Raw genomic sequence first — 27,110 nt, forward strand, 5'->3', positions numbered from 1 at the left:
CAAAATAATTTTATACAAAAAAATCATTATTAGTTGGATGATTTCTTAATTTTTATTCAAGTCTTTTCAATTCTTTATGTTAAGCTTAATTTTTTAAATTTCTTTACATCTTCATATTGTAAGAGGAATAATAAGAAGAATAATGGTAACATATAAAATATTAGAAATAGTATATAAATAAATACCAACATTTCTAATATTTATGTAAAATTGTAAAAGTTAATAATTTAATTGAAATAGTAAGAGTTTCAAATGCATGTGTCAAAGTTATAATTTTTCAACCACTTACTCAACATTCATTGATTCCAAAGTTGTTTAATAGTTTAATTTTAAAAATCCCATTCGTGTTCTTGAATATAAGCAACTTTGGACATGGATTCCTATAATACAAATTGAACGAAAGAACATAGTTAAATAATATATTATTTGGTATAACAAAAATGTTCAAATCAGCAGTTTTTCTTCAAGTTCAGTTGCTGCATATCTAATTTGCTTTATGCTCACAGTTGATCTTGCTAAAAGCCAAGTAACTCATCTATAATTCAGTCAAAAGCGATATGCGACTATTAATCACATATTTTCTCCTTGTAAAGAGACAACAATATTGTCGTGTCAGAGAGTGACAGTCGGCAAAGTACACTAAAATGAAGGAAAAAGATGCTAAGCTTGTGGATCATATTCAATTTGCTTGCTCACATTGTATGAGCACTCTTACAAAAGAAAGCAATCTGAAAATGTAAAACACCCATGGACCAGAGAAAAATGCTTTGCAATATCATGGTGAACATATTTTATTTAAATAATTTGTATATATTATATTTCAAAATTCTGACAAAAGATTTGAAATAATATGGCCATTGCATTTGAACGACCGGATTCATTATAGGTTTAGAATCTTAATAAAAGAAACTGAAAAGGAAAAGGAAAATAAACATATAATTATTATATTATTAAGTGCTCTTGTATGCTTTTCTTTAAGCTTTTTCAAACTTCTTCCATGTCACCAAAGCCTTGAGAAATTTCTTCACCTGCACCATAATTCCATGTTATTGTATATGTTACAGCATAGCTTTGCTTTGAAAGCAATGGAAATAATAACATTTCTTCACCAGGACTTTTGTTTTACCTCTGATGGGTCCCTGACAGAGAAAAATGCATTGCTTTCTTTGGGCACTGAAGACACCAGTATCCCATAACCCAGATTTCTTTCCCTAAAAACCTGATTTAGTGTTTTAAACTTGTATTTAGAATCTGATTGAAAATTCCCTAAATTGCACATACAGTAAACCTGGAATTCGAGTTATATTTACTTGCCTTGAATGCATCCTCATCAGTCTTGTCATCGCCAATATAGATTGCAAGCACATCATCTCTATCACTTAATCCTGCACCAATTTGCATATTAAATTATACCGAAACCAAAATTATCTTGACATCGAAACATGGAGTGAAGTGAAGTACCGAGGGATTCGAGCAGAAATTCGACTGCTTTCCCTTTATTCCAGTCAATCACAGGACGAATCTCTAAAACCTGAAGAACAAGGAAAATAAGTAAATATAGCATGAGGTAAAATGGTAAGAGTTTTCCTATAATGTTAACTATAATGCCAACGAATTCTAAAGAATATAAAAGGGGTTGAGTTGCATATAAAATAACAAAAACAGGACTTGTTTCGATACCTTCCGCCCGTGAGTCAATCTCAAACGAGGATAGTCTTTCAGAATATCATGAACACGTTGTGCGATGGTCGGCCAGTTCTGAGAAAAGGAAACAAAATCGTTGGAACTATGTTTTACTTTCTAGAAACAAAATTGCACTTGGATGTTGGAACCTTATCTCTCACCTTCTCCTCTACATTACGGTAATGAACAGAAGTACAAAACTTGTGATTCTCAACATTTGCACCTTTAATATCTTTAGTATTCTCGACAAGGGTTTTTAAAACCTGCAAAACAAGCCAGGCCTGTTCACCTCTCGATGTTATTAAAGAGTGATCTAGAACAAAAGGAGCTGAAGGTAACATTTACGCACCTCATCAATCATAGGGATGAATTCTCTAGCGGGCTGGAAAAGGTTTACCTCCTTGCCCTGTTGCATAAGCTAATGATTAACTTGAAATTGCGAATGAAGTTCACAATATAAACACCTATTTGATAACCTCGTTATAGAGACAATATATTCGAGAAGCTGTCTAAAGTATTACAAGTCTTACCTGTTGGTCAGTTGATCTAATACAATTTGGATGGTCACCAGACTCTGCATGACTCACAGGGCCCATAATGTCCATTCCATGACTACCAGCATAATAAAGTTCAGTTAGTCCTACCAATTCATAAACCTGAAATTAAGAAACAAAACAAAAATGCAGTAAATGAGACCATATTGTTACCCGCGTTCGGATGATAGCAACAAAGAACAAAGAAGCAATAAAAACATAAGACCATTCGTGAATGACCTACAATCTACCTTATCACGGCTTCTGCCACTAATAATTGCTGTTGGGAAATACTTCGCAACATCCCTGATAGCAGAACGCATCTGAAAATATGGCAAGATTTTTGTTCTTAAATTTTAATCGAAGGAAGATGAAGACAACCGAAGCAATGCCATAAACATGCATCAAAATGGATCATCATACTTACAGAATCAGACATAAATGCCCGATCTGGGTCATCTACTATGGGGGAAAGGGTACCATCATAGTCTAGGAAAACTGCAACCTTTTTGTTCTTGGCATTTTTCAAGATTTGGTCAAAAGATTTAAGTGCAGATGGATATTTAATCTGCATATTTGGCATAACAACAAGCAAGCCAGTTTAACTAGTGAAACGTATATTACAAGTAAAATTATATGCAGCAACAATTAAATCTAGGCATACCATCCAGGAGCAATAAGCAATATCAAAATCATCAGCAGCAGCCTCAATGGTGAAGTCCTTGTCCTTTATTAACCTCTTACGAGGGGGCGATGATGATCTCATCGCCTCTAGCCAACCATTGGACCAAACATCCTCAAGCTTTCCAGGTTTCTTTCTAGGAATCGTCATATACTTGCCCGAGGATAAAGATCCACCTGATTGCTGATAGGAGAGCAGATTCGAGTGGATTCCTAGTCTTGAATTGTTGACTGGAATAGGATCAGTGAGAACCGGAGATGAATGATTTGACTTCAACTCCATAAGATTCAGACCACTTCTTTTTCCTTTTCGTCGATGATAACTTCGGATCACTTTTTAATACACTTATAACAGGTTAAACTAGATTGTTTACGATAGAATCAGCTTTGTCAAGTAGAGTTATGAAGTTTCAATCCTTACAAGAACTTTTTATCCGACCCTCTTGTCAATGAAAAACCACCTCTTCAATGTTTTCTTATCACTACTGCTGGGTGAGCAGTCCATCAATTGCGGGCTTCCTCGAAACTGGTGAACATCACAAGCAAAAATTCAAAATACCAAATATCAGCAAGGTGTAAATTTGAGATTTGAAGTTCTTTTATCTCAAGTTAAACATGTGTCTACCTTCTCATCTCCAAAGCTACACCACATTTATGGCAGATAACAGAACATTATTTGCCTAGTAATATGATTTCCGAATTTGACCAGAATGTGCTAAAATCTGCATGTAAAATATTAGAAAGAACCATTATAATCCATCCATAAATAAATATATATAAACGTATGTATAACTAGTGATTCAATAAGAAGAAAAAATAATAACTCAGTTTTGCCAATATGACAAACAAGTCCTAATATTTTTTCCAACGAAAGGACACAGCAAACAGTGAAAAGCATATATAGTCATATATATAAACAAAACAAGGTAAATGAATTGAAGGAGGGATATAAAACAAAACAAATAATAGATGTCAGAAAATTTTCATACATAGCCTACAGATATTAAGCAAAAACAACAGTAATATTTTACAAATTAAAAAAAAAAAACTCAAAATGACGAATATATATGTACACACACAAAAGTTGGGAAAAAAAACTTAGTAAATACACTTATTTGATCACCATAGTAGGAAGTATCACCTCATTTTCATTTCTTTGTCCAGCTCATACATACATCTACAATCAAGTAATACTTGAAAATCTAAATGAAATGACTCACCAATTTGTATCAAACTAAAAAGATCTTGAAACGTCATGAGATTATTATCATACATGTGATTACACTGCAGATCTAAATCCATACATCAACATCAAAGTATTATAGTATTAAAACACACACTAATAAAAGAGAAAGAAACAAGTCACTAATAGTATTAACTCTTTTTCCAAGAAACTGCAACTACCAAAACGATCATATTTAACACCCACACACACACACCAAAATTGTAAATAAAATAATTACAGTTGAAATAAGAAAAAAAAAAAGTGAAAGATACAAAGCTATCATATTAAAATATCATTCATATTTTAAAAAGAAAAAGGAAGACTATTCATGGTATAATCTCATGGAATAGTTACAATCAGCAAAGAAGGTTTCATTTTTAATATTCTTGAAATGTTAAAGAAAAAAAAGTGAAAGGTTAAATCATTCGAATTTCGTCAATATAATGATATTCCAATGACAAAATAAAAGAAAATTAATCAATAATAAAATTGTACTAAAACAACAAAAACATCAAATCTTTAAAAAAACAATTTTTATTTGAAACTAGGCGACCCTAACGAAAACATAATAGCATTGAATCATCGACAGTAATTTGATATTTTCCCTATTGAATGTTAACATGAGAACAGAAAAAAGATTAAGACATGTTTCTAAATTTTTCAATAAATTTATTACCTAGTTCTTCATAGGTAGGAACCGACAAAATAGAAACTTTTACAAAATCAAATAAACAAACAAATGAAATCGACAATCAAAATCATTTTTCTTCTCTTATATACACTACAGCCACCGAAACAGGAAAGATCCCGTACACCATTAAAAAACAATTAAAATATATGTATTTTTTAAAAACAACAAAGAAAAAGATTAAAAACTGAAGACAAATAAAAACAGACCCACAGAAGAAGAAGAATCAAATGTATAACATCCCCAAAGGCTGGAAATATATAGCTGGGTTATAGATACATCATATGTTTATACGTTTGCGTGTTTTCATTTCATTTGACATGCATGTATCACCCAAACGAGTTAAAAACCTTAATGTGAATTGAAATAAGAGATCTTAAATCCTTAAAAGCATCAAAGAATGAGAACCCAACAAATAAAAATATAGAGACAAAAAAAAACGTTTAATGTAACGAACCTGGCTAACGAGGTGAAACCCAGACGAAGAACCGGTCTCTAAAATGCAGTTCTTACGAGATTCGACAAAGGCGGAACAAAAAGAAGAAGAAGCAAATAACGTAATGGAACAGAGAAACAGAGGTTTTTATGGAGGTGGAAAGGAAAATCTATTAAAAATATCAGGGAAAAAATGAAAATAGAAGCAAAAAAGAAGGAAGAAAAAGAGGAGGAGGAGAATTTAGAGGCAAAAATGGTTACCTATTTATAGAGTTTGAAGAGGAAGGGAACGTGTTAATCAAGATAAGTTGGTTTTTTTTTTTTTAAGGAAACATAAGCTGTAATTTTCGTTTTTATTTTTGAAAACAAGAAAAAGAAAATATGAACCGTATTACAGCAATGCCACCTGTAAGAGTAACAGGTGACGTGGCCACGTGTCAGTTTGGGTCCACGGACGTCGCTTTCTTGCATTGCTGGCAGTCGTCGGTGACCGCAATTGTTTTTTTCTTTTTAAGATAATAAAAAATGATAATTTTCCAATCGGATTATTATTGTCTAATTTACTCAATTCTGGATTTTTTTTTTGTGTCACGTGGAAGAAACAAAACTAAAGAAACAGTTTCCGCTTTTTCACAGTTTACTGATGAAAGGAAGCACAAATCTCGTGCGATAATTCACGTGGCTTCGCCATTTAAGCTGCCCAAAGTGCCTTTCTATTGTTCGATTGAAGTAAAAAATAACGGAAAACATTTTCATATATCAGTTCTGAGTTAAACCACAATTATGCAAATATATATATATAATGTTGGACATGCATGGTATAATAATATTATGTCAAGACGTTTAATATTTGTAACAACTAACAATTACGTTATATGTTTCTTATAAAAGAAAGAAGAATATACTATTTTTTAAAGCAACAGAAATATGACCAATGAAAGGAAAGTAATTTATTTATTCCAAAGTTTAATAACGCATCACATGATTATTGGCAGGAAAGTAATTGACGTCAAAAACAATATACTAAACTTAAATGTGAGCAGAAATTAAGAAAATTTAAGGGAGAACATATTTCCATGGATGAGGACAGATTTTCTACTATATTAACGTGTAAAATATTTTATTAATTTTTTATAATAGCAAATGAAGGTAGTTTTCTGGAGAGAGTGGTGGATTGAGGTCGTATGTCATGAACATATTTGGCAACATTTCCATATTTTACATCAACTAAAATGATTGTTGTTTGGCATTTTGGTGGGGTAATTAAACAAGTAAGTAAATTAATTTCTTCCCATATTTTGATAGCTGTAGCTAATCTGTATTCCAACTTTCATAAGCAATATGATTGATTTAGAAACAAATATATTAGACAATATGAGTAGGAGATTCCCATAAAGTAGGACTGAAGAGTAAGTTACTTCCCACCTAGAGACCTAAATATTTTTGTTATTACAATTTACTTAGATAGGAAATGAGTCATACAAGCTATTTGTGCACGTAACCTCTGTTTGAAATTTGACTAAATAACTTGTGGGCAACTATTTCATTGCATAATATGAAAAGAATCTAAATTCCTTTGGGACAACGGATGTTGATGTAATTAATATTTACCACTTATTTCCCTTTCATGTTTCTTAATCCCCACAATATCAGATTCACCTTTACCTAAAAATTATGTTTTCACCATAATTAAATTAACAACTAATTAATTCATTTTAATTTTTTTTTACCATATCTTACTATTTCATCTATTCAAATCATCTTGATTTTTTTAATTTTATTTAATTTACTTTTTATATATAAACTACATATTCTATTTTTATATTTATTTATTTATTTCACTACAACAAAATATGAATATAACAGCATAAATAGTGGTGTTTTTAAATAAAATGTTGCTAGTTTTTGGAACTAGTGACATTTGTCAAGAAAATGCCACTATATATTACTTTTAATAGTATTTGTTATGACAAATGTCTAATGTTAAGTTTTAGAATTGCTTTAAAAAAATGCTGCAAAGTATATGTAACTTAGTGACGTTTGACAACATAATAATGAATCAAATTACGACGTTATTCTAGAAACCACCGTCAAATATTTTGAGAATTAAAAAAAAATTATCTAAAAATATCATATTATTTATAAAAATATAGTGGCACCTCTTGCTCAAACATTGCTAAATATTTGTGGCATCAGTTTTATTGGGTTTTTTGTGGTTGCCACTATGTTTTTAGTGGCGTTTATAAACACCACTATAAGCTAAAAAAATGCTAAAAAACACTATTTGGTTGTAGTGGTTATTATGAAATACTAAAGTTATGGTTACTCAATTACATCACATACGTTCGTACTTCAATAGTAACACTGTTAAAATATGTTGATGTGGCATTGATTAGCAATATTATGATAACACGTGATAGTTCCACATTTTTAAATATAAATATATATATAAATTAAAAAAATTATAAGTTTTATACATAAAGAATAAACTTGGACAATTTTTTGTTCAAATACATTTGAATTCGGACAATAGTTTGCCCAGTTCATTTCATACATTTTAAAAGTAATTTTGTATATTTTTAAGCTTTAATAAAATATTAGTTTTTAATATTATTATGAAATTAAAATATATTAAAGGTATAAAACTTAAAATTTTATGTAATTTTAATTTAATAATATTATTAAAAAATGATACTTATGAAAAATTAAAAATATATAAAATTACTAAAAATATGTCTAGAATAAACCTAAATAAATGTATCTGGACAATCATTTGTTCAGGTTCATTCTATATTGTAAAAAATTATAATTTTTATATATTATAATTTTTGAATTTTTGTCACGTTTCAAAATGTGAAATTATCATGTGTCATCATGCTATTAATCCTCAGTAACACAACAACGTATTTTAACGATGTTACTATTAAAATACCAAAATATGATAGAATAAAAATTTAATCACCGATTAAATCCAAAAAAAAATTGAGTACAACACAAGTGACAAAGTTAGAAGCAAAAGATATTCCAAAAAATACCAAAATCGTTAGTATTTCAACTGAACTGAAATTATGGAACAATCCAAATGTAGTACTATTTTGGAAGTAATTATAGTCCATGTTTTTATAAGAAAAATTCTGACTACCAACATGACCAAATGGCAAAGATGAACCTTATTTTCGTGGAAGTTCTTATTGGTTCACAGTTTTGGAAATTCTAGTTGCATCACAGGTAATTAATTTCACCTATTTTTGTGAAGCCTTTCATCATTTTTCTTCTTCTTTACTGCACCAGTAAAGCAATATTAAATCATGTAATTAGTATTTTACACAATCACGGTTAACTATGGTTTAAATTTAAAGGAGAGTACATTTATTTTAGTACATGACTCATAAAATAACCAAATGACACTTGTCAAGCAAAGAAGTAGGTTAGAAGTAAAAAACATATATCAAGTTTACTTGAAAACCTACCTATATTAGATACGTTACAAAAATAAATTACTTTATTTATTTATACACAATGTCCCATGAAAGGGATAAACAATTCTTTAAATACTGCGATTTAAATCTAATATCACTATATCATAGTATAGACCACTATTTACATTGTAAAAACCAAACATGTGTATATATAATTGAATTTAGAGTAAATTTTAAATCGAGTTTTGGTCTATTTGTTTATTTTTAATAATTTTATTCAAAAAATTTATATAAAAGTATTAAATTTATTATTTATTATTATTTTAATATTTTTTTTTTCAATTGAATTAATGTGGGCGACAAAGTTCCATTATGTGTTTAAAATGAGTTGATTATGGTTGCTTTTTAAGTGGGTTTAGACTTTTTAAGCTTAAAGATGGATCTATTCCTAATTTCTTAACCAAATTCATGAACACTTAGTAGATCAATGATTGGTAGAATATGGAAAATAAAATGTTGTTTTTCAAACCCAGTTGGAAAAAAAAAAGTAACAGTTTTCATTCCTCTTTCTCACTATCTTTTAATGTCCAATATTCATCTTTTCTTGATTAAGATCAATCAAATTTGAATTAAACTAGTTAATTTTCTATTCCCATTTCTGCTTTGATTAACCTTTATAGTGTGTATGGTTGTATCTATGGCTCTAAAAACATCATCTAGTTTTTTTTTAATGAATTACAAGAGGAGAATAAAGTCTTAACAATAATTATATATATTGACTTTTTTTTTCAAAAAGGTGCAAATTACGTTCAAAATTACTGAATTAGTAATAAGTTTGAGTTTTAGTAACTTAACGTCAAAAAGTTATAAAATAGCCATTGAATTATTTGAAAGTTTTCATTTACTTCACTGGGTTATTAAGTTTATTTAAAAGTCTAATTGGTGAGATTCAAGTGATGATTCAAGTAGAATAGCATACTTTAAATCCAAGTTTATCTAATAGTCAGTGTCAAAGATTAAAGAAGAAAGTTGTTTGGGTTTTAATTTGTAAATTCGTGACATTCAAAACTGTTCCATAAAAAAATAAATTATAAAAGAGAATGGGAAGAAGAGCTTTCGATTAGTGTAAGTGGTATAAATAGAAATGCTATACAACAACGATTTTAATAGTCTAGTTACTTAAGTAAAAACTTTTAAATAAATAAATAATCATTTTTATAATATTTTAAAATTTGAATGACTAATAATTTAATAATCTTAAATAGTATCTTACCTTATTTTTATGACACAATGTTTGGTTGGGTGTATTGGCATAGCCAATACACACCTAATCGGTGGGCCCCATTTAATCTCCCTTCAATCTGTTGTTTGGTTGGTTGTATTGCCATTACGTCCCAAATCTGTTCCTTGCCTAATACACTCGGTCCCGTAATAGGTATTCCTCCCATTCAGCACCGATTAGAGAATCCTTACCCATTTCTTATTTTCGTTTCCTTTTTCTGCCCTCATAGATTTCTGCTTCTTCTTCCATCGGCATTTTAGTTCATCCCCCCGCTCAGCTAAATTACTTCTTCTTCCCTGTTGCTTCATTCATATCCTAAATAGAAAATATTGGGAAAAGAATCCCATAAAATTTTAGGTTGTGATTGATCGCCATCGTCATGGATTCGTAAGCTTTTTTTTTCATTTTTATTTATATGTTCAATTAATTTTCTGATGTGCGCTTTCAGTCGGCACTCTTCAATTTCCATTCATTCTTAACGGTAGTGCTATTGGGAATCTGCACCTGCACTTACTTGAAGATGCAATTTCCAGCTATCCTTGAACAGAGAACTGGGTATATCCTCTCGCTCTCTTTCTAATTTTCTTCTATTTGTTTTATTCGTTTATTGTTGAATAGTTCTCATTACTATATTTGTAGTTTATTTAAGCTTGTATTTTCATTTCAATCAGAACTGATTTTGGCAATTGAATGCTAGATTGTGTGCCTTGGCATAATTGTTTAATGTCTGCAAGTCATGCAGTTAGTTTTGTAGTGCTTTTGTAGTTATTTTAGCTTTGTAATTTGGAATAACTGCTTTTGAGCTGGAAACTTTTGAGATGGGGGATGTTGCGGCGATAAAAACTTGTGGTTTTTGGAAATCTGGGTTTTCATTTTTTGGATTTACAATAGGTTCTGTTGCATAAAAAGAGATAAATTACATTGTAGTTGTTTACTCATTGAAGTTAATTTCCTAAATTGTGTGCTGAAATTTGGAATCAGTGAAATATTTATTGGTTTGTACTGATTTTAAGCTAAAAATTTGGTTATAAAGTAAAGCAAAAAAGGAGAAAAACAACGAGTTCGGTTGCTACTTTTCTTTCTTTTTAACTTTATTTTATTAGAGGAGAATTTTGTGATATGTAGTCTCTTTGTAAATACCCCAAGATTAAGTTGTGTTATTTGATTAATTTTAATGGAGAGTTGAGCCTTCTCTTTATTAGTGTTGGAAAATAAAACTTTTTGTGAGCATGCTAAAACAGTTTTTAAATTTAACCTTTCAGTTAATAGATTAAAAGACATTATAGTTTCGCATTTCAACCATAATATGTTCACTAGTTTAAGTATCTTTTTTGAAATATTGGCTTCAGGTCTCATCATTTCATTTTTTGAACAAATTACAAAACAATTTTATTCTTTATGTGATCTGCATAACTAATTGATGGTTCTGTTTCTCTTCTCTATGCTTCTATTTGATTATGTATGAAGTGGCCTACTAAGATAAGCTTGTTGATGTGATCACATTTCTTCTTTAAAATTTAATGATATAAGGTCAAAGGCTAACCAAGATTTTTCTTTGATTATCTGTCTCTGAACTGGAATAGAATGATCAAGAAGGTACTTTGCTACTTGCCAAAAGCCATCATTTCAACTTTGGTTTAGCTGGATATATACAGGAAGTTCACAAATGCATTGGTAGTAGTAGTTATTGTCTATGTCGGTTGGATTTGCTACGAGGTAAATCAAGTCCATTATCTTTGATGCTTTCTTTAGGCTGCTTTATCAATAGACTTCAGCATATAATGTAGAAGAAAGCAAAGAACACGCTAGCAATTTAAGTGCAGTCTGGTATCTTTATGATGGGAAGTATAGGGTAGAGTAATCAAAAACTGCAACATATAGTGTGATGAAAATATAGCATTTTAGAAATGGCATCATTATCAAAAACCTGCTGCACCTTACAACTGCGAAACTCTGCCTTTTCAGATTTACTTCAAGGCAAATGATGTTTACAACGAGCAGTGGCAGAATGCTTGGATCATCCCAGCCTTCTGGCAAATCTTATCTTTCTCTCTGCTATGTGTCATTTGTGTTCTTTGGGCTCCTTCTCAGAATTCTACGCGGTAAATATCTAACTTATTGAGCCCTAAGCTTCTCTTTCTGCCTTTCCTTTTCTGCTACGGTTGTTTATGAACTGTTTTATGGACATTCAAAATGAAAGAAAAAAAAACTTCATACTCACACCCTCAATTGTTTAAGATATTTCTTGATCGTTAATAAAGGTAAAACTCAGCAACTTGAGATGTCTGTGTAGGCTTGATTACTTGTTTAATTTGTAGCTAGTTCCTTTGTGTTACGGAATTTAAAGATGTATGGCTGTTTTATATTGTGGTTGATGTTCCCGCATATTTTAGTTTCAGTGTCGATCTTTGAGAATTTTATTTCAATGTCTTTGCAGTTTCTTATAGTTCACCATTTTGTTATTCCGATCTTAATAGGTATGCTTACTCTGGTGAAGCAAATGAAGATTTTGACAAAGATGATACTAATTTGACACTCATAAAACCCTCTCCAACACCTTCAAAAGATTTTAGAACTGCACCGGAAACTAGAACGGTGCAGGGCAGCAATGGAGCATCTTCTAATGGTGATTTGGAAGAAGACAAGACAGAGTGACATAAAAACCCCACCTGTGAATCTGTGATTCTTAGAACTCGGTTCAATACTCGGATTCACTTAAATCAAGGCCTTGTTATAGTTGTAACAATGATCCCATTTTTTTTTAACTGTAATGATATCAGGGTGGCTACCATTACAACCAAACATCAAATGTTGAGCTTTATCTTTCCCTTCTTTGATTTTATATTTTATATATTTTTTTGGTTTTACCCCAAAAGTTTTCATCAGTTAATTGTTACCAGGGGAACAGAAAATCCTAGTATGCCTTTTTTTTAATGTTAATATAGTTTGTGACATGTTATTTAACATGTTTTTTTGTATCGAACATTATCTACTAATGTTGCAGAACAATGGATACCATACTTAACCGGGAAAGCATGTACCATGACAATATAAAGGAGGTTCCAGCAATTGAGAATATTGGAAAGGATTGTAAATGCTGGTATTTAAAGTTTATATGTCACCTCTTAAAAGGTAACTATAAATCAACTATATACTAAATTAGACTAAATTTTAGATCCATTCAGTCGTCCATGATTGCTAAATTTCAGATCAACTATTCTTTGAAATTGGGCTGATCTTTTGTTCCTAAACCGTAACATGGTTTTGTGATTGGGGAATTTGAGGAACTTTCCTGGACCAATATTTATCTGGCAGTTGTCTAATAATTATGTTAAATTATCTTTTATAGTATCATATATTATGATTTGAGTAAATTCATATAAGAATATTAATTATTAAGAATTTTATTAAATTATATATTTTAATTATAATATATTTAATAATAATTATGTTAAATTATCTTTTATAGTATCATATATTATAATTTGAGTAAATTCATATAAGAATATTAATTATTAAGAATTTTATTAAATTATATATTTTAATTATAATATATTTAATAATAATTATGTTTAAATATGATTAAATTATTTATTATTGATAATAATAATCTTATTAAAATTTAAATAACAATAACAATAATCATTTACCAAAACAAATTTATGCTAAGGGTATTCTAGTCATTTTAGTTTTTTCCATTATGCTATTACACCTCTATTCCATTCAACCAAACACAAGATTACTATTACGCCTCTATTCCATTACATTCAACCAAACAGTTGATTTGCTATTACACCTCTATTCCATTACACCTTTATTCCATTACAGCGAACCAAACGTGCCCTGAGAGTGTAAATTTAAGCAACCTCATTCTTCACCACAATTGAAAAAAAAGTATATGAGCAATAAATTGTTAAATTGTGGTGCTGCATTTTGATATTAAAAGCATGTTCAACGTTTTCTATTTTTATTTTCTTGTGAAATTAAGGTGTTTGTAATTCCAACATATTTCTAAAACAACCATTAAAGATGAAGGCAGGGTGATGTGATACTACTATGTCATCTATTACATGTAGCGACAAAATACATGATGTCACCTAATATGTCATGCAATGTTATGATTAGGCTTCATCATTTGAGTGGTTTGATCCACTCACTCTCACTCTAATTATATTTACACAAAAGTTATTTTTTAAAACTCAAATTTTAATTTTAAAAATTATTAAAGTTGAAACCAAACTTCGGAAAATATTTACAGGCAACGTCAAAAATAATTACACAAACTAATAAAAATTGTATTTAAAAATAATATATAATAAACATATACTAAAGTAGATTAATTTTTAAAAAGAAAATTCAGTATTAAAAATATTTTTTAATTAAATATTCAATTAACTTGTGACATTATTTATATACATAAATTCGGTGAAAAAAATATTTTATGTTAAAAGTTAATTTTTTTTTTTAAATTTACTTAAAAATTGTTAATGGTGTAGTGGTAAAGAATTTATTTATAAATTCATTAGGCATAGATTCAATCATATGACATATTAGTTTTATTTCTTTTATTTAAAACGATATAAAATATGAAAAGATAAAATAAAAAAAACCATCAAAATAATAATAATAACCATTAATAAAATAGTAAATTAGTCATTTTTTAACTAAATTGATACATTATTTATATGATATTTTATTAATAGTCTAGATAATAATATTTGAAATTTAAATCATATTTGATTATTGTAAGTATAAATAATTTTTTTTAAGTTTAAAATTTTCTCCTTATAAAAAACAATACTTAAGATAAAAATTTTCAAACATAGATATGCATATTTTATTAATAAAAATAAAAAAAGTAAGTATAAACAAATCCACGATTTATACATACATATTATAAATATTTAAAAGTCAATTTATACATACATATTGTAAGTATAAATAAATCCATAAATTATTTCAAAATATTTTAAAATATGAAGGAAATTTCAAAACTGTTCCGCTTTTTAGAGTCATTTAGCTCACGTTTTGGCTCGTGTTAAGTTTCATTTGGGTTGACAGCTCCTTTTAGGAGTTCAATTCACTCTTTTATATGGCAAACCAACTCATTATGTTCTCCGATTCTTTTCTACTTACCCTTATTTCTTATTGGAATTGAAGAGTTTTTTTTTCAAATTTAAAAGTGTTAGTGGCAAAGTTATTTACGAGGTCTTCTAAAGTTTACCTAAGGACTATGGTTGTTGCATTGGTGGACTAGGTTGATAAAATGGATCGAATTGGGGTCTCATTTCGTAGTCTATATTAGAATGGTTTCTTCACCCATAACTGTATGTCGTAATGAATGAGACGTATTATCCTTGAGATTGTTCGTGGAAATCTCCAGTAGTACTAAATTGCTCGAATAATCGTCCTCCCAAACAGAACACGCTCCTGTCACAAGGTTGGGTGCAATAAATATACCATACACCGTGATTGACGTCATATTTTCTGGACCAATTTGATGAACAATATTACTAATATCACCAAGTTTACTTTCCATGGAATATACATTTACCCCTTGTGATCTCATTGGGTAATCAAATATAAACCCAAACAGTTGATAATTCATAGCTATAGCAGAACACATTCAATAATTTATCATTTATTTTTTTACATGAGAAATCTTCTCTATTTTTAGATCATGCTCGAGTGGCTTATACGTCCAAATTTGATCATAAAGAAAACACAAAATTAGTTAGTGTTAGTGCTTGACAACGACACTAAATTTTGGTGGGTGCTGAATCCACCAAAAATAAATTCTTACGCTTAAATAAGAAATAAATTTAAATTTGCAGTATAAAAAGTAGGGCCGATCCTACAAAGACGTGATTGATTAATTTTGATATTTCTTATGGCCAATATTAGATAAATCTTCAAATTAAAAAAAAGGATTAAATATAAATCTTAAATAAATAATAGAAATTAAATAAAAATAAAAATGAAATAAAAATAAGTAGAACAAAATTAAATCTAAATAAAACAAATAAATGAAAAATCTAGCCTCAAGCGCCATTTTGACTTTGGTTTCAATCTGATCCCAAAAAATAGATTTTATTCTCTAATCGATAAAGTCGGTTTTAACAGTCGAGGAACAACCTCAAACCTCCTCATTCTTCCATAGTAGTAAATTAACTGGAGGAGCAGCCCGACAACTAACCCTTACCAAGCGAACAACCTTGAACGCAACTTCCACGATTTAATTCCTCAACAACCTTACGAACTAGAAAAACCTGACTCAAATGAACAACTTCAACAGCACGGGTAGTTTAAACTTCATCACTAACTCCCTTGATAGATTCAATCATTCAATTGATCATGTAAATTTATTCTTCAATTTATCGAATACGATAATTATAGATCATACCGATTCACCAACTGTGTATCGTCCAACATTGTGAGTGTAGCTCTAATGTTTAGGTAAAGTAAACGTAATAGTGAGGAAGGAAAAGCAAATAAAAGAAAGTAGGTAAAGTTAGGCAAATGATGAAACCCCACCATAGAATAACCAACCAAACAATATTAATCAGGTCAGGTGGATACCAAACAAAATCCTAGCTACCCTCCCTTCCATACCTTCTTTCTGGGTCAAGTTTGGTTTAAGAATTGGTTTCAAATCTTAATCTGATGTGATACACTCTCCACTATACCTGTTTTAGTGCGCTTCATTACTCACGTGTTTAGTTCAATTATGTTAACTTCACTCATTTATTAAGGATAAATTTAGATGAATGATACATTTACTTGTGATTAATATAAAAATAACGGTAATTATGAAATTAAATACTGTAATAATATTGTGAGACAAAAAATAAACTAAATACATTGTACCATACCAAATCGCCCATCCAAAGTTGATTTAAGACTTGCCCATAGGTAGCAATTACGAATGTTATTATTCAAGGTATGAGTTTAATCCTCATCCAATTCAAGATTGTTCAGAAAATGGTATTATATATTTTAAAGTGCCAGAAACATAAGGAAAGGGAGTGGTAGGATTAGGGATATTGCATAAAAAAGAAGTGCGTTAACCTCCCACCTTTCGCCAATAAATACGTCTATTTTCTAAGTTAGTGGAGATTAATTGATTAACTATAATTACTTTTTTTTTTTTGGTAAGTAAGGATAATTACTTGGGATCTTATATATAAACGCCAATTATGTTTTGTACATTGTTAATGTAATTTTAAGCATATCTTGGGTAGTATATGTCGAAAAACATTAATAAACTTATTAAAGTTGTGATTTATTTATTAACATTAATTTAATTATAGATTATTATTTTATATATATATTTTTTATATAACATTAGAACTATTTATCTTTAACCTTTAAATAGGAGAGGAGGATAATGTGCTGCAGTTTACTTAAACTCACATCCTCCTGTATTAGAAATAATGTCAATGCCAATTGAGTTAAGACTTTAAGCTAACAAAATGGAAAATAAAAAATTGTAAGGGTAAACTATACTAAATTATTAGTAAACTTACGTTTTAGTCACTCAATTTTAAAGAGTTATAAAATAATCATTAAACTATTCGTAAGTTTTCAGTTAAGTCATTAAGTTGTTAAATTGTTGTATGACCTTGTTTGTTTGCACCACCTACACCAATTGAAAGATCTTCTTTCTCTTGCAATTTAGGTTTTTCATAAAATAACTTTGAAGGTCACAAATTTGTGAATCAAAATCCAAATAATTTTCTTTTTCGATATTGAACAATGACCATTAGATTAATTTGAATTTAAGGTGTGTTATTCAACTCATCAATAGGCACGAATCCATCGCAACAATGATCAGATTGTTGCTTGGAATTCATTAGTTGGATTAAAAAAACCCTAATTACTTAATGATTTAACTAAAAATTTTTTAATAATTCAATAATTTAAATAGAATTTTTTAAAATATTTTAATAATCATTTTATAATTTTTTTTAAAATTAAATAACTAAAACATAAATTTAGTAATAGTTTATGGACTTTGAATGAAATTTATCCTAAATGGGAAGTACGGTTAGGGTGGCGTCGGATACACGAGGGTGAATGGTTGCCCACACCGTAAAAGACAAAACTCAAACCCTGGCCCACTATCCCCACTACAATGCCCAATCATTGACACCAATCTCCTGCTGACATGGCTGAAACTTTTCATCGAAAAGGTAAGTTTTTCTTAAATTATATAAACTTCTTTCATTATCTAAATTACAAACTTCAAAATTACTTTTTAGGTTGGGTGACGCGAGGGTGATGAAATGGAGAGAGAGAGCCTGACTCGGTGCTGACACGACCGAGTATAATATTATTGACTCGTAATGAAAAATGGGAAAACTGGGTTCCCTTTGTCTGCGCCTGAAAGGTCGTTTTTAAGCTTTAATGAAGAAAAGAAAACAACAAGAAAAGAGGGAATTTCAAGGGCAACATACGACCTTTGGGAATTTTAAGGCTTCTTTTCTAATGGTATCTTTCAAATGGGCATGCAATTCCTTTGTTTTTTTATCAAACTTTCGGCCACATTATTGAACCCAAATATTTACCCTCTCGCAACTTGCTATACATTTTTATGATTAATACTGTTTACATTCCTCCTGTATTTTTCTACCCATCACATCACTACCCTTTTGTTTTTTTACAGTAATATCGTCTACATAAAATGGGGAATAGCTAGAATTTAGTTAGGGTAGATAGGAGTTTTGACTCCTTTTAATAAATGAAACTATGTCATATTCCCTCACTATCTATTTCTCTTACTTTAATTTACCTTTTTTTTTTAAACAGATATTTTAATTTATTTTTTTTTTATTTCAAAGGCTAACATTTTCTTTTTGAGTATAAATAAGAAATGTTATTATCTGTTTTATGGTACGAATATAATTCTATTTGGATTGAAATAATATTTAAATAGAATTGCTTTTGATAATGTTAACTAGAAAATTCGAAATTGATTTTAAATATTTTTCAAAACAGTCAATATTTTACAAGAAATGTAGTAAATTTGTGGGTTTAAATCCAAACATTTCTTTTCCACAATCTTCTTTTTGCTGTAATGGAAAGGTGATAATTAAGTTTATTTTATTTAATAAATGGTCAATAATTTTACAGTAACAAAGACATTTCAACAGCATCTAAATGTAAAGAAAAAAGAAACCTAATATCAAATCGAGCCAGTATTCTTGAAAACGTTTCGACAGTAATGAAGCAGTGAGTACGATAGGACCAAAAGCATGGGACATGGTGCGTCTCATGCAAAAGGTGGTCCATCAAAAGCTGGTTATTGTCCCAGACCAAACCCTTGGACACCATTGTCAAAAGAAAACAAAAGGACAAGGGGAAACAAAAGGTCCCCTTTCCATCAGTTACCACCTAAATAAATTAGACGTATATATGCGGCATCGATACAGTTCGAAATTGAACCCTAGAAGCCTTTTTCCCTTTTCTGTCATTTCAATTTTTCTTCAGCATCAGTTTAATGCGGAGTTGCATGAAAGACAACATAAGCAAACTGACAGCTACTTCCTAGCTTTGGTATCAAACAAATTTTCAGTCAATTAATGGAACACCATGCTGTCGGTCACCTATTGCTTTTAATTACAAGTTTTCCTATGCACTCTGACCTGTTTCGTTTATTGTCATAGGAGATTCCAGAAATCTCTAAATTGGTAACAAACTTATCTCAAATTTAACTAGCTTCATGTGATTACATGTCTAGCAAGTTCGTAATTTTGATTTTTTTATTTATTTTAATGTAATAAATTTATTTACATTAGTTGCATGTTCTATTATCAGTTGCAACTCACTTTGCAACAGATCGATTATGCAATTTAACAATTTTTTTATTGAAATATCTAGGTTTAATTCTTACATCCTTTAAGAATTTTGAGTAGTAATTATATGAATTGATCCACGATGAGTATCACGCAAAAAGATTATACGGAAACTTTACATGTGATTGTGTTTCAATAAATGAAGAGATTTGATTTTTATTAAAGTCTAACACTTGAAGATCTCCAATGATTTGATTTCAATGTATAAGACTTATTCAAACACATTTCAAGGAAATATACGTTTTCATTGATTAAAAGGTTGTAAGCCTATAATACCTAATTAAAGAAGCCTCGCTTAGTTATTGAGTAATAACACTTCTTTGTTCGTTGTTAGTATCATGTTTTCAAGTAGAAGTCTTGGTAGAATAAAGTGATCTTAGATTGATATATAAAAGTGAAGGTTCTAACTTGATGAGTGAAATACGTTTAAACCACATATTTTACTGCAAATTGATAAGACCGAATAGGACTAGAAATACTTTAGAATTGGGTAAACAATTTCTATACCCACACCTATTTTTACTCTTTTTCCGATCTTTATGTTTATTATTATTCTTTCAATCATTTCTAACTTAAATTTATTAATCTAATTAGATAAAGAAATTCAATTTTGGTATAGAGCAAATTTTGTTGAGATTTAAAAAAATTAAGAATAATAAGATGAGATCCAATAGGTTAATTGTTTAATTAGATTCCATTAACTACCACATTTCATAAAGTATTGTGTAATTATTTGCGGTGACATTTTTCAAGCTGGAAGATTGCTCAAACAGGCTATCCTAGAAATAAACTTATAGGGCCATCGCTATCCAAAATAAATACTCAATTTCTGTTCATGTTGACCATTGAGTGTCTATTATTATTATTTATTACCCCCAATTTTTAAACTCATCATGTGAAGCATATTATGTTAAAAAAGTAGTTCGCAAGTCCTAATCATTCCAGAACTATGGGTTTTTTTCTTTTGTGATTGTTAGTTCACTTCCAAATCATGAAAATTTTGAGAAAACTATCTAGTCAGCACTAAAAATACTATACTTTTTCACCACCCAACTTTGCAATATAATTATAATCAAGCGTGCGTGATTGAGAGAGGTAAAAAGGTCAAGATCAAGACTTGGTTTGAAGGGATAAGTTAATAAAAGGGAAGACATGGACCTCCTCTATCAAGCATTTAATGACTGTGTCTTTTGTTTTGGGTGTGATCATGTACACGAAGGTGACCAATTGGGCCTAAAAGGATAACTTATTTAAAGGAAAACATATATCAGCCTCTGTCTGGACTGGTTTAGATTTATTGAGAATGATATTCTAACAATTGATCACCAAGTTAATTTTTAAAATCAATAACTCCCTGGCTCAGGTGTTGTGCTCAGAGCCAAGTTGAACCTGTTGATGTTTTCACTGCACATTATTGACATCGTTATGATTCATTCATTCAAATATATTCTATGGTTTTAATGAGTTGGAACTCACTTTGCTGTCCTTTGCCTACTCTCAAAGGGCTTTTTCTGTTCTCTATCCACCCATCAACTCGTCATAATTAAAGACAATCCTTGAGATTAATGCAAGAGATTCACGACAAAGAGAAAGGAAGATGGTGACATATAATCCTGGGATTCTATGGTGAATTACACGCATATATAGCCAATGAGGAGATTTAGGAGGATTCAATCGGTGGAAACAGCGTAATTGGCATATACGGATTTGAATATCTGTTAAATGTACTTTTAAAATGATTGTTTTGGTTTTGGATAAAGATTAAGAAGAGAATATCAAGTGGAATTAATAAAACTGATCTGAACCTAATCCACTTCCAGAAAAACTGATGTTGCTCTGTTACCTGAAAAACGCAGTTTGATTAATTATTAAGACAAGTGTGATTAGTATAATATGTCTAGAAGTTTGTTCCCTTTCAGTTGGTGATCATTAAACAAATCCTCAAAGTAGTAATAAATAAATAGAGGCAAGTAAATTATGGTGGAGAGATAGAACATATAATTGCACATGCACATGATGCGGCAGGGCCGTTTGAGGAAATAAACTAAGTGTTGTTGACGATAATGTTGGTTTGGTGCTCAACAAAGTTAATGTCCTGTATTTGTTGCAGACATTATATATATTACCTGAAAACCATACTCGACCGTCAAGATCAAGGCACCAACCGCAGTTATGTCGTATTTTAGATCCTTGTGATCCTCATTTTGATAATCCAACCCTTAAAGAGTGGGCTGCTCAACATTGGTCCAAAGCTCTTGGAATTGACCAATGTTCGTTTCATATCACTGCACCAGTTTTCTTTGAAGAATTGTGGGCCAAAAGGTCCAAGAAGGATGCTGGATCCCTGCAATCAAAGATAAGCTTGCTAACATCTTAGAATATGGTGTTTTTTTGTATATCATTTATCCTCATAAAACATTTAGTTTTAGCAAAGCATGGTTAACAACAAAAATTTAATGAATTTGGATCAAACAAATTGGAGCTGATGAAGATTATGCAAGTGCACACACCCATTATTGGCAAGCTTTTGGATTGAGAAGAACGAGCTCGACAGCTGCTCTTCATAATAATATTCTATTCTTTTCTACACTTTCATCCCCATGCAGAACCCGAAGCTAGGCCTGCCCCAAAACCTCAAGTTGCTCACTTGTATGGCCTGCCTTCACTTTTCCACTTCAATGGATGCGTTACTCGTATTGCCATAATTTGTCAAATTCTTTTAAAGGAATTAAAAGGTCTAACGAAACTATTTTGACACTTAAAAAAGCCTAAAAACATCAACAAAATTCTCAATAATGGCTTGTAAGTTTGCACTTGAAATATGTCAAGAAAATTGGTTTAGTTCTTAAGGGCATTTTTTTTTTCCTTTATGCAGAATTTACCATATAAATACATAGTTTTAAGATCAGAACTAAACCCAACGGCATTTGCTATTAGTTTAGAATATTTGATATTTTATAACATCTGTCTTGTCAATTAATATTTTAAATCTATAATTGTTTAATTATTTTAATAAGAGCATGATTCTGTATGATGAATTATGCAATTCTTTGTTACATGAATATGTAATCGAGTCTCAAAGAATTTAATTTGTATGTTTTTGTTTGCTAAAATTGGTTTTTTCTAGCTTTTTATGCTATTAATAAATTAAATTTTAGGCGCTTCATTATAAGGTTGTTAGTTAATAAGATAAATAATGTTAACAAGCTTCCTCTTGATTATTGAGGGAGGTAAGAAGAGATTGGTTGTTAGGTGCGATGTCAACAACTATAACTAATTTATTGAAGAATAATGAATTTTATCTTTGTATCGATGATCAAACTTATAAATCAAAACTAAGATTTCACTATGTTAGAATTAAGTGACCCAAATCCTTTTTTAAATAAAATATAGTGATAAAATAAAATAAAAAGTAAAATCCATATAGAACTACACTTCTTTTATTTTATTTAGAATAAGGTTTTTTAAACATTATTAAACTCCATCTATTTGATATTGATTAGAATAAGGTGTTTCAATCTTACTACACTTCTATTAGAATATGGTTTTACAAGCCTATAAATAGATATAGTGTAACACCCCTTACCCGAGACCGTCTCCGGAATCGAGTACGAGATGTCATCCAATTTAACTTACCGATTCGGAGCATAAAAATTTGCTTTTAAAATTAAATTCACTGTTCATAACAACACTGTCCACCTGCGCAACTGTCACTAATTTAATTATAACTTGAGTTACGAAACTCAAAATTTAAATCCGTAAATTTGCCGTGAAACTAGACTCATATTCCTACTTACCATAAAAGTTTCAGAATTTTTGACTTAGCACATTAGTACAGTTTATTCATTAAAGTATCCCCTGTTTCACAGCTCGACAGATCTGACCTCTTAGTGCTAAAAATCAAATATCTAATTGTACAGAATTCATATAAGGTTACCATTAATTTATTTTGAAAATAGACTCACTAAGGAATCTAAACATATAAATTATGACCTATAATTATTTCTGTACAATTTATAATGATTTTCTAAAGTTAGAACAGGGGACTTCAAAAACCATTCTGACCCTGTCTCACTAAAATTTAAATATCTCAAAATATAAAATTCCTTTGCCTACACCGTTTCTTTCATGTAAAAATAGACTTGATAAGCTTTAATTCTATATATCATTCACCCTCTAATTCCATTTCTACTATTTATGGTGATTTTTCACATTCACGTCACTGCTGCTGTCAAAGAAACTGCTTCTTTGAATTAGTTACCATTTAAACGTACATAACTCCAAAACATATTCTTTAATAACTACTTCAATAGCTAACATTAGCCATATCATTTGGACATGCTCAAAATGATTAAGACCCTATACATGCCATAGTTTAAACATTTTGAAAAGCACATAATACCGAGATGGTTATGATAGTGTGATACGAGCTCCGACGGTCCACTATTCGATCAAGTTCAAATCACTATAAAACAAAGGAAAGAAAGAGATGTGTAAGCTATAAATAGCTTAGTAAGTTACATGTAAACAATAATTACTCAATTAATAATTAACACTTTTAATTCATTATTAATCCCGTTGAACACTTGGAATATACACGGATACGTAGAGATTTAGCACATAAGTGCCACACTGATATGTAGCCGAAGCTACCACTGGATGTAGCCAAAGCTACCACTGAAATGTAGCCGAAGCTACCACTGATCAATAACACTGGAAATGTCCACGGGTCTGCTCACACAAGCTGTCAGGTGTCTGCAACACATGCTAGATCACCCAGCACCCGGGACTCACTGTAACACTGTAACACTGGTCTCTAGTGACATGTCACTTGTATCCAATTCTATTCCTAAGTTCAACCGGGAATTTACACTTAACACTTTATTTTCAACACTTTATCACTTGAATAATTCATGAACAACTTTCCTTCCACATTCAATATTAACTCACATATCAAATATAATTCACAATTTATACAAATATAACTATTATTTACATATAACTTACCTCGGATGCAAAACGACTATTTTTGTAATTTAGTCGATAACTTTCTCTTTTCCCCGATCACTTGCACTATTTCTTCTTTCTTGATCTATATTAACACAATTTAATACATTTTATCAATATTCCATTCAAATACAATTCATACACAACATTTTGACACATTTACATTTTTCCCCATAACTTTTCAAAAATTCCACTTTTGTCCCTAAGCTCGTAAAAATAAAATTCTCTAAATTCTTAAATTTCAAACTTCACTAAATCATATTTCATGCTCATAACGGGCCTCAATTTCACAAAATCACAACTTTATGCACACTTTACCATCTTTCACAATTTAGCCCTTTTTCAACATTTTTCATTGAAATTCATCTAGTAAAACTTGTAATTAACACTTCAAACATTCATTATCTAACATCACTAATCAATTTACAATTATATCATGAATGGGTCAATTTTTAAACTTTAATTTCATTTAAATTAAATGGTAGAAACATGGAATTCAAGCTTCAATAAGCATAAAAATACGAAAATAATTAAAAACGGGGCAAGAAATCACTTACAATTGAGCTTAGGAAAATCAAAACCCTTAACTATGGTAACCTGAAACTTTCGGCAGCAAGCTTCTGATTTTTTTGAAGAAGATGGACACTTATTTTCTCTTTATTTTGTCTTTTACCCAATTTGGACAAAAATGCCCTTGACCCATTACTTAGATATTTTTCTAGAAATACCCTTTTGTGTCCATAACACTAATTTATGGTCTAATTGCCACATAAACACTTCCAATTTCATGCAATAATTCAATTAAGTCATTTAATCACTAATTAGACACACTTTGCATTTTTCTCAATTTAGTCCTAAAAATTCAATTAAGCACTAAAGTATTAAAATTTCCTATCCATATTTTCACACAATATTTCAATCAATCAGTAACTAATAAAAATTTATAAAATTAAACTATTTCACTTCGGATTTGTGGTTACGAAACCACTATTCCGATTAGGCCCTATTTCGAGCAATCACATATAGTCTACTCCTCTTGTAATCATTCGAATTCGACATAGTGATCTTTCTTCTCCTCGGCCAATGGTTTTTGTGTTCTTTTTTTTTTCTCTTTTCTTTGCGATATATTGTTATTACCAACATTCTATTTATTTTACACACTATTTAACCATAATTTCTTTCTTCATATTGATTTTTCTTAAATTTTAGGCTAAAGAGTCTTAAAAGCCCCTAAAGTTTTTCAAAAAGATCAAATAAGCCCCTATATATATTGCATTCAATTGAACTTTTGAATATTAAAATTACGAAAACCTTTTTTTACCTTTAAAGTTAACAATCAATTATTACAAGTAATGATAGTCGTTTTTTTCTAGGTGTTTTCACCATATGAAACAAGTAGATAGCAGAAACAGATACTTCTGAACTAGAATACGGTGGAATCGTAAGGTGTTTGTTTCTATTAAAAAAGTTTCTTCTTTTGAGCTATGGACTAAAGTTGTAGTGTTGACTACGAAGTACATGACTTTAAAATGGAGCTAATAAACTAATGTTAGCACCTCTATTCTAGGATGCTTCTTGTAAGTACGAGTATGAACTTGAAGGGTCAAGGATTTTGAAATTTTTTTTATCAATTAATGAAACCATAAAATTTGGGAAGCAATTAAAATGTATCGAGCTAGTACATAGGTTTGTTTCAACTGTTCCTAATAATGAATCATTAAACACTATGTAATCCCCTACCCGTATTCATTGCCGGAATAGGGTACGAGGCATTACTAGAGTTTACGAATTAATTTTTTTATTCAATATAGCCCTTTTATAAATATCTAACCTTCCCTGTAATATTAAATCGAGACCAATCCACATCAACCAAATCAATTCAACATATTTTCATGATAGATTCATGCATTTATATAAGATAATGTCATCACATATCTATAACCAGGTTTGTTAACCATACTAATGGCTAACTTTACATTCATTTCACGTTAACATTTACTTTGTTAGCTTATACATGCCATTGATTTCCAAAATAAAGTTTCTTTATATACCGAAATCCTGAGGTTGACAGTGTGATGTGTCTCCGACCAAATCCGACCTCCGAGCTCTTAACACTACAAAACAGGGAAAAAGGAAACAGGGTAAGCACTTTGTGCTTAGTAAGCTCATGTAACAAGAATTATACTTACCTAATATTTTCAATACAATACAATAAACATCCATATATCCATTCAATGCATTATTACCCTAATATGCACAAACTCAACATTCAAGTTAGTACAATAATTTCCATGTACCAATAA

The 27,110-nt window shown here is 30.0% G+C and overlaps 1 protein-coding gene and 1 long non-coding RNA gene across 5 annotated transcripts; one reads left to right on the forward strand and one right to left on the reverse strand.

Annotated features, from left to right (window-relative positions):
- Nucleotides 1-789: 789 nt before the first annotated feature.
- LOC107886093 (probable trehalose-phosphate phosphatase F) lies at nucleotides 790-5,497 on the reverse strand. 4 transcript variants are annotated; one of them, XM_041083495.1, is made up of 14 exons: nucleotides 5,268-5,493; nucleotides 3,523-3,619; nucleotides 3,319-3,423; nucleotides 2,881-3,230; nucleotides 2,644-2,784; nucleotides 2,468-2,539; nucleotides 2,214-2,339; nucleotides 2,033-2,089; nucleotides 1,845-1,964; nucleotides 1,681-1,758; nucleotides 1,462-1,531; nucleotides 1,315-1,385; nucleotides 1,127-1,219; nucleotides 790-1,028 (listed from the first exon to the last, which is right to left on the reverse strand). In XM_041083495.1, exons 4-14 carry the CDS (start codon nucleotides 3,178-3,180, stop codon nucleotides 975-977), a joined length of 1,182 nt encoding a protein of 393 aa, XP_040939429.1. In that variant the 5' UTR covers nucleotides 3,181-3,230; nucleotides 3,319-3,423; nucleotides 3,523-3,619; nucleotides 5,268-5,493; the 3' UTR covers nucleotides 790-974. The 4 variants fall into 4 exon arrangements, with proteins under 4 accessions (XP_040939429.1, XP_016665409.2, XP_040939430.1 ...); XM_016809920.2 differs by having other exon boundaries at nucleotides 1,845-1,946; nucleotides 2,881-3,423; nucleotides 5,268-5,491; XM_041083496.1 differs by lacking the exon at nucleotides 5,268-5,493 and adding an exon at nucleotides 5,020-5,142 and having other exon boundaries at nucleotides 2,881-3,423.
- Nucleotides 5,498-11,582: 6,085 nt separating this feature from the next.
- Nucleotides 11,583-12,506, forward strand: LOC107888015 (uncharacterized). The gene is made up of 3 exons (XR_001681243.2): nucleotides 11,583-11,662; nucleotides 11,912-12,048; nucleotides 12,424-12,506. It is a non-coding gene; the product is annotated as an uncharacterized lncRNA (long non-coding RNA).
- Nucleotides 12,507-27,110: the final 14,604 nt, after the last annotated feature.

This window comes from Gossypium hirsutum, chromosome A12 (genome assembly GCF_007990345.1).
Source record: "Gossypium hirsutum isolate 1008001.06 chromosome A12, Gossypium_hirsutum_v2.1, whole genome shotgun sequence".
In the NCBI taxonomy this organism is placed as follows: domain Eukaryota; kingdom Viridiplantae; phylum Streptophyta; class Magnoliopsida; order Malvales; family Malvaceae; genus Gossypium; species Gossypium hirsutum.